This window comes from Rhinolophus hipposideros (assembly GCF_964194185.1).
Source record: "Rhinolophus hipposideros genome assembly, chromosome: 9".
Taxonomy (NCBI): Eukaryota; Metazoa; Chordata; class Mammalia; order Chiroptera; family Rhinolophidae; genus Rhinolophus; species Rhinolophus hipposideros.
In genome coordinates this window covers 89,791,434-89,812,568 of record NC_138055.1, presented here as the reverse complement: position 1 = coordinate 89,812,568, position 21,135 = coordinate 89,791,434, and the positions used below count along the sequence as shown (strand labels likewise).

Genomic DNA, 21,135 nt, shown 5'->3' with positions numbered 1-21,135 from the left:
GAGAAGAACTAACAATGAAGAATTCAAGAAGGAAATATTTTTTAGAAAAAGAAGACATTTTCCTTAAAATGACCTCTCTTATCATAATATAGTTCTGCTAAATGGGTTGGAAATAGAAATAACATATTACATTACATTATGTTATATTACATTAGGCCTTTCTTCTCCTCATACAGTTTTTATTTTACAAAGAGAGAGCAAAAGCAATGAAACCAGAGGACCAATGGCGAAAGCCTGTGAATTCATCACGTCTGCGTACCAATTCCATACTGGCACAGATTCCTTGACATCTTTTGTTTTGGTTTTTATCAGCACAGCCAGTTGTCAGAAACTATCATGTTTCAACGTCGGTGATTTATTCCCAGTCTAGTGGAACTGATCACTCTGCCTCTGAGGCCCTGGTCACTGACAGAGGGAGAAGAGGACATAGGATATAGTTCTAAGGACGAGGAATCGCAGAATACTTCTTACAGTCACCTGGCTGGCTACTTGAAACGCCATTTGAAGGGAAGAATTTTTGTTTGGTGATGCCTCCGGAGTTGTTCTCAGCAGCCATCAGCATCAAACCCATTATGTGAAGCAAGTTACTCAGGCTCTGACCTTTACCTTCTTGGTGAGTAATACCTTTCAGTATCAGTGGAAGAAGTACAATCTGGATGAACCAACAGGCCATAATCAGCTGGCAGTAATTAACAGAATCTAAAAAGGAAAAAATCACTAAGTCCCCTAATTTCTAGGCAATTTTTGTCTATTACTCTACATTCTGCGGAAACATACAAACAAGGCACAACTATAATTTACCAAAATGAGCAGGTTTTGCCCAGATTATTTACGAGTATATTGACCCCCAAATTTTACTTGTCTAATTATGTGTTTCCAACGATGAGAAGACAGAGGAGTAACAAAGTCATGAGAAACTGTAAGCAATGTTTTGATCTCGATTTAGATTGTTAAAAGCTTCCATGGCTACATTCTCAATTACTATTTATGTCTTTAATAAGCCCAGCAAAGATTTTGACTGGCAACCAGTTATTTCTTTAGTTGAGTTTCTCTCTCAGTTGTGCTATTCTCTCATCAGGTAAATTATGGAGTGTATTATTATAATGAACAAACAGCTAGCTATGTCTCATTGGGCAAGTTACTCGATCTTTCTAATTACCTGTAAAACAAAATACAACTAATACTCAATTCTAAAATTCCTATGATAGGGAAGATGAGAACATTTAAAAAGTAGTAAAGTTCAAGAGACTATTACTATATTTTATATTAAAAACTATTCAAATTGAACTAAACAGGAAGTGTAGGTATGATCTTTAGGAAAATCATTGCTCCAGGTAGATTTTATTAATTGTTGGGAGGGGAAATAAGTTCCTTAACAGATCTGATCGTGGGACAGGTAATCAACCTGGGGACATCATACATTAAAATAACAGGATAATATGAAGCAAAAACTGGTGCGACCAAAGATCACTGCCAGTCAAAAATCTGCTTGTAGACAATTATGAACTCTATTTAACCCATACCTTTATTTAACTCTTCATTGAACTCATTCTTTCCCAGATTCACCCTGTATTGACCAAACAAATCAAACTGTCAGGGACTTGGGGGGTTTTCTGCAATGCCAAAGAAAGACTGGGAGACAACAAATGAAACAAAGAAACCAAAACTTTCAAAAACGACTTGAAATATAAAGTCTAAAGAGACTATAATAGGATGCTTCATACATTTTGTCTAAATTGAAGTTCATCGAAGTTTTTATTTTAGCCAGGACTACTTTTATGGCCTGAAGTAAGCTAACTTGGACTAACATTCAACCCTAGGGTGACAAGGCTGACCTTCCCAGGAAATAGATTTTACTGTGCAAAAATTTTAGAGGGTGCTCTTGGGATCACTACCTGGGCAAAGGGGCGGGGATGGGGGGGGAGGACTGTGCAGAGGGAAAAACTCAGTTGCCGCGTGGTCCCAAAGAATTCAGACCACACCATGAGGAGCTCGGAATCTGACAGGACCTTTCAGAGCTGTCCCAGGTCAGGGCAACAGAGTCAAGCCCTTGGATCCGACAAAGACCAGTCCCTGGACGCCAACAGGAAGGGCTATGCCCTTGTGCAAGGTGATCATCACAGAAGCCAACAAAGAAGGGCTGTGTCAACACCACTTCCAGCGTCGGAACACGTCCTTCAACGCTCAAGGGGGATCTGGGTCACTCATCACGGCATCGATCAGACCCAGCAGCTATACCCTTTCTAGTAAAATTATAGTTAACATGAAATTGTAACTGCCCTCACTTTATGTTGTATTTGAACTATATATATAATTTTATGGCTTTGTAAAACCTAGAGAGACCCCTGCATCCCAACATGGTTGTTTCACAGATGGTGGGCATTCTAGACCAGGAGTTCATAGGTGGCCTTTAGGTACTCTGTATGACATCCCAGTTCACCTAAACGAGTTACATGTACTTTTACATGGAGAGAGCCCATAGCTTTCATCAGATTGTCAAAAGAATAGCAGAAGTTAAAAATCATTAATCAGGGGCATTCTTTTCAAATACCCAGAATGTTGTTTAAAATAAACAGCCACTTCACTTAAAACTGCTTGCTTAGCTGCTTTATAAAAATACTGTGTTACCAAATTTGCTGTGTATAAAATAAGAGTTAGGCCTGGGTGGGATGCAGGGAGAACAGGTCCAAATTACAGTTCCTTACCAATATGCAGTGGAAGCCCAAGAATCTTACCAAATTTGTAAATTTTCCTCAGTAAATTTGGATGATTTTTCTAATCTGAAAAACTCCTCTAGGGAAATAAAAAAAGTGCTAGGAGAAAAAAGTAAGGAGGTCTGGCAATCATAAGAAGATAAAACAAAGGACAAAATATATGTCTGATGCTTGAAGCTATTTTCTGGCTAGGGCATACACATTGGTGTGGCAGAGAGAAGGAAAAACACAAAAAGCTACTTCATCAAAGTTTGATTTAACAACTTCTTCAAATAGTTAATTATTTCAACTTCTCAACTAGAGCTGACAGGTACCTGGGCATCCATCCAAACAGCCATTTCCACAGGTGAGAATGCAATGCAAGTTAATTCATGTCAAATTAAAAGCAGAAGAAAATATTGACTGTGCTTCAAAACTTTGATCAAGCTTTTTTTTTTTTCAAATCCTTTGTCCCTTTCTAGATACTTATCTAGGTATTTATTACTCTGACAAGTTCCTGCTACAAGGTCTCCTGAGATACCACTAAGAACAACCTTTGTCACAATAGGGATCTGACCCTTCCCTATTGACTTGTTATTTAACATTTCTCAAGTTTGAAATGTGTGTTTAGTCAAAATAGAAGTCAGGACAGTCAGAACTACAGCTTTCAAGACTCTGAGAATATTAATATGGCATGCTATCAATAGAAAATTACACAGATAAACATAAATCCTCAAATTATTCACTAAGTTATGTAAAAGTCCAAAGAAATTATAGGAGAGTGAGGGTGAAAATTACTTCTATGTTGTACCAACCATTACAATATAAGCCTTTGAAGAGTTCTTAGTTATTTATATTATACCTTAGCACTCAAAAATAAAGCATTCATCCAAAGGATGTGTTCTCTCAGGTTCAGTCCTATTGCCTCCATGATAAGGTTGGTAGAACAACTTTCTACATTTACAAGGCTATTTAAAAACATATCCATCCTTATTCCAGGAATGCAAGGTTGGTTCAACATACAAAACTCAATCAATATAATGTACCATATTAATAGAATAAAGAACAAAAACCACATGCTCAAATCAATAGGTACCAAAAAAAGCACTGGATAAAACCCAACACCTTTTCATTATAAAAACACTCAATAAACTAGGAATAGAGGGAACATCCTCACTCTGGTAATGGGCATCTATGAAAAAAACCTACAGCTAACGTCATACTTACTAGTGAAAAATGAAAAACCTTTCCCCTTAGAGAAAGAACAAGGGTATCTGCTCTGATCACTTCTATTCATCATTGTACTGGAAAATCAGGAAGGGCAATTAGGGTAGAAAAAAGAAATGAAAGGAAGCCATATTGGAAAGGAAAACATACAACTATCTCTATCTGCAGACGTCATAATCTTATACATACTAGGAAAATACTAAAGAATACACTAAAACACTATGAGAGCTAATAAATTCAGTAGAGTTGCAGAACACAAGATCAATATTCAAAAATCAGTTGTATATCTGTACACTAGAAATGAATAATCTAATAATAAAATGAAAACAATTCCACTTACAATAGCATCAAAACAAAATATTTAAGAGTAAATTTTAAAAAGTGCAAGACTTATAAACTGAAAACTACAAAACATTGATGAAAGAAAGGTCCAAATGCCTTTTTAACAGAAATGAACACTGATCTCAAAAATTCATATGGAATTACAAGGAACCCCCAAAAGCTAAAACAATCTTGAAAAGGAACAAAGGTAGAGGATTCAGTTTCCAATTTTAAAAACTACTACAAACTACAGTAATCAAGACAGTGTGGTATGGCACATGGATAGACATATAAACTGACAGAATAGAATTGAGATTTCAGAAATGAATACGTGTCTATGGCCAATAGATTTTCAGCAAATGTCCCAAGAGGTATGGGAAAAGAAGAATTTTTTCAACAAACGGTGATGGGACAACTGAATATCCACATGCAAAATAATAAAGTTGGACCCCTGTATTATACCATGTACAAAAATTAACTTCGAATGGATCAAAGCCCTGATTGTAAAAACTAAAACTATAAAACTCATAGAAGAAAATGGAGGAAAAAATCTTCATGACCTTAAAATAGGTAATGTTTTCTTAGATATGACACCAAAAGAATACGCAATCAAGAAAAACATGGATAAAATGGACTCACCAAAATTTAAAACTTGTGTGTATCAAAGGATGCTGTCAAGAAAGTGAAGAGATAACCCACAGAATGGAAGAAATATCTGCAAATCACAGATTTGATATGGTGGAGCCTCCAGAATATATAAAGATTTTTAATTTTTTTAACTTCATTTTTTTAAATTAAATTTATTGGGATGACAATGGTTAGTAAAATTACATAGGTTTCAGGTGTATTCCACAATAAAAAGACAAATAACTCAATTTAAAAACGGGCAAAAGATTTGAATAGACATTTCTCCAAAGAAGAGATACAAATGGCCAATAAGTACATGAAAAGATGTTCAACATCATTAGCCATGCAAATCAAAACTACAATAAGATACCAACACACACCCGTTAGAATGGGTATTTTAAAAAGAAAAATAACAAGCGGTGTCACAAATGTAAAATTCTGCAGCCACTTTAGAAAGTTTGGCAGGTCCTAACAGAGTTAAACATGAAGCTAAAATCAATTACATTCATAGCTATACATCCAAGAGAAGATGTATTCATATAAAACCTTGTATATGGATGTTCATAGAATCATTATTCATTCATATACAAAAAGTGAAAACAATCCAAATGTCCATTAACTTATGAAAGGTAAAGAAAACATTGTATCGGGTTACAATCGGATGTCATTTGCCATAAAGAGGAATGAAATATTGATACTTGCTACAATACAAATGAATCCTGAAAACATAACATAAAAAAAGCCAAACACAAAAAGCACATACTGTGTGATTACATTTATATGAAACGTCCAGAATAGGCAAATCCATAGAGGCAAAGAGTAGGATAGTGGTTGCCAAAGGATAAGGGATTGTGACGGCTAAAAGGTATGGGTTTCTTTTGGGGATCATGAAAATGTTGTGGAATTGGATAGTGATAGTGGTCGCACAACCCTGAAAATATACCAAAAAACACAACTGAATTACACAGCTTAAAATGGTAAATTTTTCTGGTATGTGAATTACATCTCAATTAGGAAAAAAGGAAACATCCATTAAGTCAAAGTTCTATGATGTCAATGAAGTATGAAACTACCCTAAGCCTGGGATTAATCCTGCTTTATTCCCCAAATAACAAGAAACAATTTAGCCAAGTTTATCTGTTCTCGATGGACTTAAGAATCTTTTGAATTCAGTGTATCATCTGTGCACATATTCAATCTAGTATCTTCTAGATAGCAGTCTCTTCCATGACAGATCACTAACATGCAAAAGTTTTCATCTAGATAGATGTGCTTGTCACCTAAGGTGAGTCTCCAAAATAAACAATGTAGCATTAATTCACCTTCCGCTGTCAGTACGCCCTTCCCATACACCTTATTCCTCTGTACCCTTTTCCTGTACATTATTTTCATATCCTGTAATAATTTCTGAATTGAGTAAGAAGACCATTTTAAACTGTTTAGAATTCCTTCTGGTTTGAGGTGACTTCTGTTTGGGAGCAATGGATGATAGCAGAAACCCTATGAATAACAGATTAAAACACTGAGTTGAACAAGGAAATAGAAAAATTCCTCTTCATTCTGACTAATAAGGTTTCAACTTCATAAGACAACAGAAAAGAGAATAAGAGCTTTATCACTATACCACACACAAAAAAGTTTCATTTGTATCTCAATCCTGTGTCCAATGTTTTATTCAACTTGAGCAGGTATTTTCCCAAAACGGCCACGAAATCTCCCACCTTATATGCTCTTCTGCAATGTGGCTTTGCCACCCCTCCATTAAGAAGGAGAGACTATTTCTTGACTGCCCTGACCCGAATCACGGTAGGTCCTGTGACTATTATGACCAACAGAATACAGCCAAAGGAACCCTGTGCCACTTCCAAGCCAATTCCTAGCACAGCCCTTAACTGGCCAGGCAACGTCTTCACCTAACATCTATGACTGTGGAACTCAGGTACCACATAGGAAGTGTGACTGTTCTCATCTCAGGGCATGTGCAGAAGCCCTGAGGCAAAAGATGCCTTGTGGCCATACATCCAGAGGCCAAGGAGAACCTGGGCAGAATGTGTGCGAATGAAGAAGTCATCTTGGCAGATACCCCCAACTGTCACCAAACGCATCCAGGACAAACTACCCCAGAGAGCCCTTCCTGAAAGCCTGCCTCACAAATCAGTGAGCAAGACAAAATGCTTGTTTACGCCCAAGGCTTTAGGGATGATTTATCCTGCAGCAATAGGTTTCTGTCCACCTATCTGTCATGCTACTGCTCTCGCGGCTTGAGTCACTTATATCTGAAGTTTACTGTTTCTAGATTATCTGAATGTAGAGGTGAGGGGTGTTGGGCATTGTTTTACTGTTTTTATTTTTGGAGAGGAGTGTTCTGGAAATGGAAGGAATAGTAAGCGGGGACATATAAATAAAGATACAAGCTAAACAAAGATCTTCCCTTTCTTAGGGAATAATTCTTCAGTCATTATAAAATGTCATTGTATAAGATCAGCTTCATTTAAAAAGAGTAATCTGTTAACAAATTGGAAGTTAAATTAGACTTTGCAAGTTCAACTATCTGCCTCCTTAAGGTTTGCTTGAAAAAGAGAGGGTAAAAACGTTACACGAAGCAGAGTAAATCCATACAGAGTATATTCCCCAATAGAAATATCATTATCAATCAGACTTCATTTTCTATGCATTCTGGGTTTTTTTCCCCCCAAAAAATGATATTTTAATAATTTAGTTATCATCTTCTCCATAAACAACAAATTTTAAATAAACTGAGTTATAGTAAAAATTATTAGTAAAAGAAAGAAAAGGGAAAACGGGAAAATTCTAATGTCTAAGTTTTCAACTTAAAATTTGACTGGGGCCTGACTTGGTCTTCTCTTACCTTATCTTCATTAACAGCTGGGTTGTGACTTAAAAAATAACTTAGAAAATATTGCAAGTAATCCTGATTAAAAATAAAATAGACCTATTTAAAAAATAAAATATTGTCTCTGAATAAATTAGTAAATATTGTTTTTAATGATAAAACATATTCTCCTTTCCATTTTGTTATGGAAAAAGTGAAGAAACTAGCACTGCCTTAATCAAGACTTCCCAGAAAACAAACAACACATAAAGAATCTACTCCTTCTGACTGCCTACCCGAAACAACAGAAGAGACTTACAGAACCAATCTAGGACCCTACCCTGCCAAAACAACTTCTAATTCTGCTTATATCAATCAACTTTCTGCTACTGTTAAATCTAAGCTCTAAACACCAAAACAAGGTGAAATAAATGTAAGTCACAGAAGCAGAAGGAAATGATAACATCTGCACAAGCAAATGAAACTCCAAGCTACGTTATCATTTATACTCAATCAAGGAAGAAACTGTACGACTTTAACACAGATTTTGAATACAGCTCAGATTCAAATGCTCAATTACATTTCCCAAGTCAGTGATTTACTGTAAAGTAAGAAATTTGCTGTAACACAAAACTACTGTAAATCACAGGGAGAACCGTAGAAGGAGGAGCGCAGTGCTAACCCTATTGTACCGCATTACCTGGCCACCCGCTATTGTCCCATTTCTTTCTCTGGGCATACAGTTGTCCCAGTGCATACAAATAGGTACACTGCCTAGAAAGCTGGGAGACTGTGGTGGCAAGTGGTGCCCAAACAGCCAAAACTAGTCCAGAGTTATGTGGCTCACAGTCTAGCCATTATCATTGCTGCTACTGTTCTCAGAAAATAATGATTTTTTAAAATGCATATCTAATATGCCCAAAGTAATGCCAAAGCAATATATTATTTCCTGCTATCCCTCTTATATATTACAATATTCAACTATTACTTTAACATGCAATTATAAATATTTGTGAAAAAAACAATTCGAGAATGCAGATGCCAAAGAACCAGGAAAGGATGAAAGCAGTTACCATCTTCCTCTTCCTTATGTGTCTGAATCAAGAAGCAAAGTAGGTTAAGTGTTGTGTAGTATTAAGATATCTCTCCAGGAACATCTGAAGTTCTACCCAAAAGATTCTATTGCAATATCATACTGCAGATAAACCTGTAAATTTTTTCATGGAAAAATCTTCAGGACCAGAGAAAAGAAAAGCTGAATTCAATTTAATTAGTTTCCTAAATGAATTAATAAAGATGAGTATACTTGCTAGAAAGTTTCTCTTTATGTAAGAACTAGAAAAAATTTTCCCAGAGACCAGGTAATATGAGAGTTCATAATAAGAAACAAAATGTGTTCGCTTTACCAGAAGTTTTTAAGATTCTATATTACAAAATGTTTTGAGAACAGAAGTGAAATTCTAAGGGATGACACTCTGGAAAAGAATACTGCTCTCTAAATTTGGGACGTCCCACCCCTTCCCCACTTGCCTAGCAAATCTTCATTCAATTTCAAGATTCTGCCCCCAAGAGTTTCTTAGACTCTTTTCACACAAGATCAAATCTAAACCTCTTTGCTTTGTGCCCCATTATACACCATTCGTGCAACTTCTTTAACTCCCACAACTCTGAGACTCTGAGAGCAGAAACCACATCTTATTTGTCTTTGTAATTAGCACAGCGCCTAGTACACAGCAAGAGGTGCTACGTTGAATGCATGAATGAAGACAATTCAGGAAGACTGGGAAGAACTGGAAAGTTCACAAGAGCATTATTTTTACTCTGCATCTATAAACGTACCCAGTAAGGGGAAAAAAGGAAAAAGAGCAAAGAATATGCCAGTGTACACAAAGATACATACATATATATATATATATATATATATATATATATATATATATATATATATTTTTTTTTTTTTAAAGCTAGGAAAATGTGGGGGTGGGGTGGCCCTGAAATAGCCAAACACAGTTGTATATATCACGTGCCTCATGATCCAATCTTCACTGTAAGAAAGAATTATGTGGAGTGATCACTCCAATTGACTTGGATTTTTAAGGCATTTGGAAGGCCCTAGAAGAAGAACAGAGAGGAATATGGATTTATAAAAAGACTAGACCTGCAAACAAACTGAACTTACAAACGAAAAAATCTACAGACAGCAAAAAGTGCTTTTAGAATTATCTTGATAAATAAATCCATCTGATAGAGTCTTCTTACAATATTCCACAAAAGTCTTTTCTGGACCTGTTCAACATTTTATCACTTCCATGAAAGTATAAAGAATACACTCAAAAATTTGTAGAAGTCATAAAACTGAAGGAGATAAACTATATAATCAAATCAAGATTCAAAAGATCCTCAAAGATTAAAGCAATTGGCTGGACTTAAAGTAAAATTTAATAAGAATAAACAATATTAATACCTTACAGTCACACTATGTAACACTTTACAGGCCCCAAGGTGCTTTCATAAACATCATAAATAACCTCCTGAGTTAACTACTATATCCTGTTTACAGAGGAAGAAACAGAAGGTTAGCGAGCTTCAGTGAGTGGCCTAAGCTAACATTTCTGCTGGCGTCAAAACCAGAACATTAACAGTCTAGTCATCTCTTTTGCGATTAGATCCAAAATTCCAACTGGACAAGTATGGAGGAATAATGGTTTAGACAAATAACTGCCATCAGAAAGATTAACCAGGACAAATAAGAACAATGGAAGAAACAAATGTTTCACCTGGGAAAAGATTTGGGACTGTCAAACAGCAAGCTTCCAGCACAACACCTAAGAAGCCATCCTGCGGAAGGATTACCCTTGTTCAGTGTGGCCCCCATGAATCTGAACCAGCCAATACCCATAAGTAGCAAAATTCTGGTTCAAGAAATGAGGTCAAAATTGTCCGAGTAATTTATTCATCATAACTGGACACATGTGACCATAAGCTGAATAAATCCATTTGCCAAAGACTTTATAGGGAAAATTTAATTAAAAAGACAGCAGGACTTTATCAAATAAGACTCTACATCTGTATCAGATACTGTCTGAAACTGTGCAAATGAACTTCTAGGAAAAGGTGGTTCAAATTTCAGGATTGTAAAATTAGGAATAAATTTAAAATCAAATAGAGGGAAAATTCTTTTCCAATGAAGATAGACAGATAGGTATACATCGAGAGGGTTTCTCTAGGCATTTTTATTATTAATATACAAACAAAAGGAAACAAAAGTATATAAAAAACACCTATGTACCAACCATGCAAATAAACAAATAAACCATGCAAATAAACAAAAATTAATCTGCCCCGTTATTTTAAATTATATTAAGTATCTAACATATACATATATGTGTATATCTATACGTTATGAAGTATAATAAATCAAACACACATAAATTCATCACCCACATTACGAACGAGAAACTACCTCATGTACTTAAAATATTTACACACACACACACACACACACACACACACACACACACACACACACACTCCTTATCCCATCTCTCTCCTTTCCCGATCTCCGGAAGAAATGACTTCGCTGAATTTTTAATGTAAATATTCCCTTGCCTTAAAACAAAAAGAATAATATGTTCACCTGTGTGTCTTTCTGTCAATGAGCAATTGCTTAGTGTTTCCTCAGTTTTGTTTTGGATTTTTTAAAAATCCAAACAAGGTTACTATAAGCATTCCTACACACACGTCCTGAAGTTCATCTAAGTCCAGGAGGGTATGCTTAGTTTTAATTTAGTAAAATAAATGCTTTCACAAGTAGTTGTACCAATTTGAAATCCCAGCAGCATTGTGTAATCCATTTGCCACATTTACCAATACTTGCTATTGTCAGACTTCTTACTTTTTGCCAACACAGCATGAAATGGTAGGTTTGAAATGGTTTCTTAATCTGGTCCTATTTTACGACCCCTGATTACAGTGAGGGTAAATTACTTTTTATATTTATTTGCCATGTGTATTTCCTCTTATTATATACATTTTATTAATACATGCATAGGTTGTAAAAGTATGAAAACATGCTTTCTGACCTAAATTAGGGGCATACAAACAGCAAAATCAAGTGTTTATCTCTGGGACAGAATGAAGGGGCACACTATCAAGAAACGATATGCCAAAGAACTTCAAAGGTATTTGAAATTTTACTTAAGTTGAGTAATCAAAATTACTTATTATTTTCTATCGTTTTCTGTACCTCTGAAATAAAATTACAAAATATAAAGAGATAGCATAAACACATGGTCAACAAGCGTGAAGTACAGCACCCACAACCTTTCATGATAAAAGTATCAAGGGAATTCTTGGACAACCAGAGGCACAGCCTAGCCAGGGAGGCTCCTCGGGTACACTCACCGTGACCCACGTTTTGGATCACGTATCCAAACTCATGCGTTTGTAGCTCTTGGAAACTGGAATGTTTCTCTCTTCAGGGTCAAAAACGATAGTGTAAAGGAACCAAAATAAGTATCTCACTATGTGTTGAGATTAACCTGGGGAAACTGTGTGAGCTGTTGACTAAACTGCTTCTCTGAATCAACTGGGCCTCTATTTTTAAAACTCACAGAAATCAACCTGAAATCCAAAATGTTCTCAGAATAGAATAAGGGAATTTCTGAACATATCATCAAACAATAAGAGTCTCAAGCTTTGGAAAGAGCCAAAATGCCAAAAACAAGAATTTGCAGAGTTCTGCCCACTCTGGTGTGATAGCCTGATAATTACATAACAAATTCCACATGTGTCCACCAGAATTCTAGAATAGTGACAAATCTCAAGATTCATCGGATTTAAGAGAAATCTTTAATTACAGCTGAGAGTCGCCTCAATGCTCATTACACAATCAAGTCCTGGAGTCTTTTCGCTGTGTCCGTCCATGTGACGTACGGCTCCCATCAGTGTGAAATGGAAGGATGACCTTGGTCTGTGAGGAAGACAGCTGTGTAACAGGTAGGTAGGGATGTGGCCAGCAAAGCCACCTAGAATGCGCCAACCCAGTCAGTGGAAGGCCTTTGCTGGAGGCCTCCAACAGGTCCTGAGTGCTACAGAACCCCAGAGGCTTGTGATCTGGGAGCTCAGTCTCTCTTGGTGTGGTCCTTTCCACAACCACACTGACCACAGCCCTCTCCAATGCTTTTGTGCTGACCACATCTTCCATACTAGGAAGCACCACACTCCAGCCAACGACAATTGGCTCCCTGGCCATAATTAACCTCTTGATTTTCATCTTGGTCACATCCATCAGCATCGCATAGACCATTATATCCACACCTAGAACTTTAGCCAAATCGCATGTGCAATCTGGCTGTCTTCTGGCATCACGTGCTGCATGGCCTCCAACCTACATCTCTGCATCATTGCTCTGAACAGGTACTGAGTCATCACCCATGCCCTGTAGTACCATAAACACCAGAAATGCAGCCTCCATGGTCACCATCATCTGGGCCATCTTCATCTATCTGTATCTTTATCCTGTCACTCTTCTCCGAGATCTATCCTCTCTACTCCAATATGGTGTCTTCTCACCCTCTCTATGTTGCTCATTATCTTCTACATGGCCTCCTGAAGCCACCACCATTTCACCACAGTTCAGTTCATCAAAGTTCACTCTATACCCGTAAGCCCAGCCTCCAGTAGGGGCAATGCACTCAAGCAGATCCCTTGTTTATCAACCACGTGAAAACCAAGTTTACTAATAGTAGCTTACAGCAAGAGAATATTTGCAGCTCAAGAAATGAAAACCATAATAAAAATAATTAGGGTTCTTTTGAGAACCTTCAACTGCCTCTAAACTGACTGTGTTCATTTTGTTCACTTTGTGTGAATCTGAAAATAAAAGCTACCTCTAATTAATCAGCAAACGATGGTCCAGGAAACACATCAGAAATGTTGACTCTGATCATGTTAGTACAGTAACTTTTACAACAAAATATGTAGACAGAACATAAAGTCTCTATCAGCACTAAAAAACGAAAGACATAAAGGTAATTATCTTCATGAGATAGCAGTAATAATCTTAACCAGTTTTAAAAGTAGCTGTTTTATCTGTTTGATAACTATTTTAAGACAAATCACAGTCTACAAAATGACAAATCAGTGAGGCAGGGTAGTGTACTAGGAAAAGCACAATCACTGGCCTTCTACTGCCTCCTGGGAAAGATAAAGAGGTTAGACGCAGAATAATATACATACAACGTTTGTACGATGTTCTGCAGGGCCAAAAAGCTTTAACACAGACTTCTGGTCAAGATGGCACAACAGGTAAATGCTATGCTCGCCGCCTCCCACAACCACATCAAAATTACAACTAAATTACAAAACAACCACCTGAAGACTAGCTGAACAGAATTCCTATAATTAAAATATAAAGAAGAAGCCACATCAAGACTGGTAGGAGGAGCAGAGAAGCAAAACGGACTGGTTCCCCACCCACGTGTGGCAGTTAAGAACTGAAAGATCTGAAAAAAAATGAAGAATGAAATCTTAACTTTTGCAACAACATGGATGGACTCAGAGCATATTATGTTAAGTGAAATAAGTCAGACAGAGAAAGACAAATGTGATCTCACTTATATGTGGAATCTAAAGAACAAAATAAATGAACAAAACAGGAACAAACTCATAGATATAGAGAACAATGGTTGTTCTCTATATCCATTGTCAGGTGGTTGTCAGGTGGGAGAAGGGTTGGAGACAGGGTAAAAAGGTGAAAGGGTTAAGAAGTATAAATTGGTAGTTACAAAATAATCACAGGGATATAAAATAAAGCATAGGGAATATAGTCAATAACACTGTAAAAAGTATGTAGAGTGCCAAGTGGATACTGGACTAGTCAGGGGGATCACTTCGTAAATTATATAAATATACACCTGAAACTAATATAATATTGAATGTCAATAGTAATTAAACATTAAAAAAAAATTTAATGAATTCATTTTTTAAAAAAAGTACTGAAACTACAGAGAAGTAGTCATTACATAACATTGTGAGTACACTAAATGCCACTGACTTGTATACTTTATAATGATTAATTCTGTTATATGTGAATTTCACCTCAATAAAAAAGCAGTAGTAAAAAAATGCTTTAACACATATTATCATGTAATCTCAACAGGGAAGCTGTAATGGGAAAAGCTGCATTATAGAGTAAGACCAAACCTTGTGTCAAAATCTGAAGCTATCACTTTTTAGCTAAACAAATTTGTACAAATGAGTCTTTCTTACCAGATATGATATCTGGGTTTTGTTTATTTGTTTTGAGTTGTTTTTGTTTTGGGAATACAAATAGGTAAGCACAAGGGATAAGATGCCAAGATGTGTTTCATTAATGGGTACTGAAATCATTTAATGAGTCAAGGTTAACATCTTTTTATTCCTTTAGGAAACGGCAGAAAATAGTTCAGAGTATTTCCACGAAGTTAGAATAAGTATATTTGAGAAGCTTTGTTTTAGCTATATCCTCTAAAAACCTACACTATTGTGGATACAGGTAAGCGTGTATACTGACCACATGTAACATATATTTCTTATCATGTGCCACAATCTAAAAATTTAGCCACTGATTTGTGATAGAGAAATCAAGATCTAAAAAACTACCAAAGGGACAGAAGGATTAAACAAGATTATAAAGTAACTAGCGTAAGGGCTGCCATTCTATTTTTACAAACTATGATTATTTCAGGATAATAAGGTTTGGGTTCTAACTTTAAACCTCCAGTCACAGTTATTAAAAACTTTTTTTTAAAATGTGCATTTAGTTAAAAATAAGACATGCATTACTTCTGAACAGCTTTTGGATTCTAACCAATACTTGTTACTTGGCAGAATCCACTAACATTATACAAACGCACATCCTCTCACCCAGCAATTCTACTTCAAGGAATTTACCTAGAAATATACTTCACAGATAGATAAACTAAATATGTACAATGCTTTTCACTGTGCGTCGTGTTATGTAAAAGCGGAAATTTTAAGCAAACAAAATGTCCATCAGTAGAAACCTTACTAAATATAGTCCATCTATACAGTGCTGTCAGCAATGATGAGGGAGCCCTTGGAACAGGGGTGTCCAAACTGTGGCACACGGGCCAACCGCGCCCCGCGATCCATTTTTTATTAGCCCGCAGCAAATTCCAAAAATATATTTAGTTTACTTAAATAAACCAGGTGAGGCAATAACGTACTTCACCTCGAGTGAGTGGCCCGGCTGTTTGTGTATTTTACCGAATATGGCCCTTGGTGAAAAACGCTGAAAAAAGTATGGACATCCCTGCTTTGGAAGGAATATCAAAATATAGAAAAAAAAGAAAGGAACAGGCAATAGGAGTGGTCACATTTGTGTTCAAAGAAACATTTTTGCTTGATATGCATTATACATAAAATGTTTCTGGAAGAACACATATGAAAAATAGGTAAGGGGAAGTAAGCAGTTGAGGGGAAAGGTTGAGAAGGATAGATATACAATTTAGGATTGATAAATATAAATTATTTTATTGTTAGCATAAAAATTTAAAACAATAAATTAGCATCCACTAAAAAAGATACATTCAACTGATATTTAGAGTAATCAAATTTCTATGTTTACACATAGAAAGGAAATGAAACCAAAGTAATATAATACAGGACAAATATATGACACAGTTCTCTGTACATAGTAGAAAAGCTGAACTTGAGGTTTAAGAGTTTTATTCCTCGGCTACTGTTAGAGGTTAAAAATAAACTAGGACAATGTTGAATATTTCTAATCTATCACTTCAGTGGAGATGAACGATAACTACCAGTGTCTCCTACAACTGTTATCTCAAGGGCACCCCTTAATTAAGCTTAAAAAAAACAAACGACAATTATTAGTACTCATTTATCCCAGAGTTAGCATCTTTCCAATAATGATTAACGTAAAAAAGGAAAGAAATCCTTCCCTTCCTTCACACATGGACATTGTATTTTAATTATAGTAGCATGTTTTCTATTCAAATTTATAGTCTTATTCATCACGTAGATGGGAGCTGCAACCATCCCAAGCTCATGTACAATACTAACTCACAGTCCCATACAGAAGAGGTAGAAGAATGTCAGCATAAACACTTTGCCAATTTAGAAGGCACTTTTCAGAAGAAGTAGCTTGGAAAATACTACTGAAGAAACTAACAGTGGTTACTAAAATTGTAAAAACTGAAAATGAAGAGCAGTTTTAACAATCTACTTACTGCAAGAACAGTTTCAATTACTAACAGCAAAAAATAAAACAGAAGAATGAGAGAAACGTGACATTTGGCCTAACTCAGTGGTAGGAATGAGGACCCGTGAGAGACGGGAAACCCTGACCTCGGAATGTCTGCACCTTACCTTCTTCTGAAGGACATTGACCTTCCGCTCCTTGACATCCAGCATGTCCTTCAGGTCATGTATCTCTCCAGCTTGTGTTCCCTTCTCCTCAGCCATATCCTGAATCTGTTTTGTCTTCTTATTCAGCATGGTTTCCTTCTCTTCCAAACGCAATCGGAGAGCATCCACCTAAGAATATAAGATTTTTACAAATGATTAAAGTAATTCCTTCCACATACATGTGTATAGTTGCCCAAATCATATTTATATAGTAAACTTTCATTAGAATCAAATAAAATACCACTTTAAATATAATTATTACTATTTAGAAATTAACCCTAAAATTTTGTGAGCACTTTATAATAAAAATAAAATTTACATCAGTTAAATTTATCATCAGATGATAGGATAAACAGACCTGAACCAAGGGGACAAAACTGAAGAACTATTATAAAGAGACGGATTTTGCTACTTCTATAAAAGTAGCATGCATCATCTACAACTGTGTTTCTCAGACTTTATGTACATTAGAATCACTTGGAGTATTTAAACAGATTGCCAGTCCCAGCCATCAGAGTTGCTGATTCAGCTGGGTTAGGGCTCAAGAGTTAATATTTCTATTTTCTAAGTTCCCAAGTGATGCTACACTGCTTTAGAAAATCTAAAATTACAATGAAGCTATAAACATCACTAAACATGACACTTGCTGTATCAGATAGCACAATCTAGCTATAGGGACATGATGCTTTTAGGATAATCCCATAATGCACTTACATATCTGTACAAGGCAAAGTAAAGGTCTACTTTCAGACCCCAAGACTAGCCAGCTGAAGTCTGGTATCCAGTTACCTTTACCTCTGAAGTTTAACGGCTTGTGTTAGATATAAAATAACTAGAAATCTAATGATAATACTTATTTCTAAATCCATTTATGGCACGTTTCATTAAGCATACTTATACACCAAAGTTTTTCATTTGTTTTGGTTTTTTTGCTTTTCCACTAAGGATTAATAACTCAGCCAGTAATTACACATTTAATTATAGCAAAATGGGGGTTAGATTTCTTTCATCTTAAGACAGTGCTATTCAATAGGAAGATGAGACGTATATGAAAGCCATATGAAATTTTAAACTTTACAGCAGCTACATTAAAAAGTAAAAAGAAACAGACACAATTAATTTTATTGAATTTTATTTTATCTCGTTTATCCACAGTTTATCATTTCAAACACGTAACTCACATACAAAACTATTAACGAGCTGTTTTACATTCTTTGTTTCAATGCATATTGTAATTTACATTTGTATCACCTCTCAGTTTGGGCTAGCCATATTTCGAGTGCTCGATAAACACATTTGGCTAATGGCTATCACACTGACAGCACAAATCTAAGAAAGCAAGTATGTTTCTATTAAACGTCTTTAATCTTGAATTTGTCCTGCATTACTTTTCCTGTCTGAGTATGGATTAACCCACAAAGAAAAAACCGGTAACAGGGGTATGACTCACATTCAGAATACAGCAAAACTGTCGGGAAAGATCTAATATTATATCTAAACTATCAGGCATCTAAGAAGCAATACTGTGTGTATGGTGGTATAATACTTAACCGCTCAGCATAACGGAAAATTTCCTAGGTGACTAGTCTCATTTGTTACAACTCTCTCTATAGTTAAGCAGTCTTAACTATAGACTGCTATAGTTATTATGTATTTTAAATTATGTTGGACTATGTTGGAAAGGAAAAACATGTAAATAAACCAGCTTTCACTATATTTCTACCAACCACTTCAATGCCACCAAGTCAGAAATTAGGGAAGCAATCATTTTAGGTCTCATTTATTATTGCTCACCACAAGTTTTATCAATAAACACTCTTTCACCTTTAATTTTCCTCTATTCTAGTTTAATAAATGATATATGATTAACCACATTATATTCTGGAAAGGTTCACCTTAGAACTTTCAAACTCTGGCTCTTCCCATAAGCAGCCTGAAGTGACCTCTGAAAATGGTTCGCTATTCGCTTGACCCAGAGAACCCCACAAAATCATGTAAATCGAGAGGTTCAAATCTATGTGTTCATTTTAAGAACACTCGTGAAACTGCTCAGGCCATCAAGGGTATGCATATCCGAAAAGCCACCAAGTATTTAAAGGATGTCACTTTACAGAAGCAATGTGTACCATTCCATCGTTACAATGGAGGTGTGCCCAGGCCAAACAGTGGGGCTGGACGCAGGGTCAGTCGCCTGGAGAGGGCTGAGCTTTTGCTGCACGTGCTTACAAGGGCAGAGGAATGCTGGCCTAAGGGTTTAGATGTAGGCTGTCTGGTCACTCAGCACAGCCAGTGAACACAGCTCCCAAGACGCCGTGCAGAACTTAAGGAGCTCGTGGGAGGTTTAACCCATACAGGAGCTCCCTCTGCCACACTAAGATGGTCCTCACTGGGAAAGGGCAGATTGTTCCCAAACCAGAAGAGGAGCTTGTGCAGAAGAAAAGGATCTCCCAGAAGAAACTGAAGAAACAAAATCACACATCCCGGGAATAAATTCAGCATCAAATTTTTTAAAAGATGCATATTTATATATGCTAATAACATTAAAAACAAAATAAAACAAAAAAAGCCTTTCAAACTTTGAAAATCTTATTTCTGAAACAATTCGTTTCTTCTATACCTACTATATCTTAAATCTACTCTTTGTCCACAGCATAACCTCTAACCTATCACCCCACCTTGTTCATTATTCATCTCCATTCTGGTTTTACTCGTTTTTCTCCCAGGGTGGACAATCATTTCAAACACAGCCTTACATCATCTCCTTTTTAGTCATATTTATTTTACAAATATTTACTTCTACATTAAATCATCTTCTTCATTCTACCCTCTGACTTCTGAACCTTCCGCATACAGTCATGCATATGCTTGCCAACCATATACACAGTATATTAAAAATGCTCTGTCCTCAAGCATTGTACTTTCTTTTGTCCCAGTCTCCCTGTGGAACCTTTTACTCTCCTGTTGCACCCCAGGGAACTGGGACTTAGAGAGGATAGCAGGCCTGAGGCTTCGTAGCTATAAATAAGTGATAAAGCAGGAATTTAAGATTACATGGTCTGTCTCCAGATCCTACGATCTTAACCACTAAGTCTGTATTACATTCCTCCCCTCAGAGCTAGACAAAAAGAGCATATACTGTATGATTTCATATATGTAAAATTCTAGAAAATAGAAACTAATTACAGTAACAGTAAGTAGATAAAGGGCTGCCTGAGAATGAAGGAGGAAGAGGGGAGTAGTGAATAATACCAGCGAAGGGCAGGAGAAAGGGTGTAACAAAGAGATACAAGAAAACTTTTGGAATAATATTCATTATCTTGACTTTGGTGTTGGTTTCACAAGTGTATGTGTCAAAACTTACCGAATTGTACATTTTAAATATATGCAGAATTAGAAAGCATGGTATTGGTGTAGGAATAAACCAACAGACCTCTGCAACAGAAATGGGAACTCCGCTACAGACCCACACACATAGGGACCCATATGTATATAAAACAAAGGCAACATTGTAATCAGTGAAAACAATTCAATAAATTGTTTCAGAAAACTGGCAGGAAGAAAATCTTAACTCATATCATACACAGAAATGAATTCTGGGTGAATTAAAGGTTTATATAAGAGAAGCAAATCTTTAAAACTTCTCGAATATAAGAAAATACTTTTAAGACATTGAGGCATGGAAGGATTTTTTTTAAGACACAAAACAGATACATCATAAAGAAAAAAATACAGGCAAATCAAACTAGGTTAACATTTAAAACTTCTGCACATTATGACACTGTTTTAGTGTTTGTTTTACTATTTTATCTATATTTTTATATGCCTGAAATAGTTCTTAATAAAAATACTAAGGAAAATAGAGGCATATTTATACTTGCTTTTTAAAATGTATAGTTTGTGAACTGGCCAAAATTAAATATGACCCAATATTGAACTCCAATTTTCAAAATTTATGACCACTTACAATAGCTCCAAAAAAATTAAATACTTCAGTATAAACCT

At 35.9% G+C, this 21,135-nt stretch overlaps 1 protein-coding gene and 1 pseudogene across 8 annotated transcripts in view; one reads left to right on the top strand and one right to left on the bottom strand.

Annotated features, from left to right (window-relative positions):
- Positions 1-21,135, bottom strand: part of ERC1 (ELKS/RAB6-interacting/CAST family member 1) — a 483,911-nt gene that overhangs the window by 308,704 nt on the left and 154,072 nt on the right. For all 7 annotated transcript variants that reach the window (XM_081060693.1, XM_081060695.1, XM_081060696.1 and 4 more), the window contains one exon: positions 17,095-17,262. In XM_081060693.1, coding sequence (XP_080916819.1) covers positions 17,095-17,262 — 168 coding nt within the window. The remainder of the gene's footprint in view (positions 1-17,094; positions 17,263-21,135) is intronic.
- Positions 19,085-19,623, top strand: LOC308502413 (large ribosomal subunit protein uL22-like; annotated as a pseudogene). The gene has a single exon. The product of its transcript is annotated as a large ribosomal subunit protein uL22-like (transcript).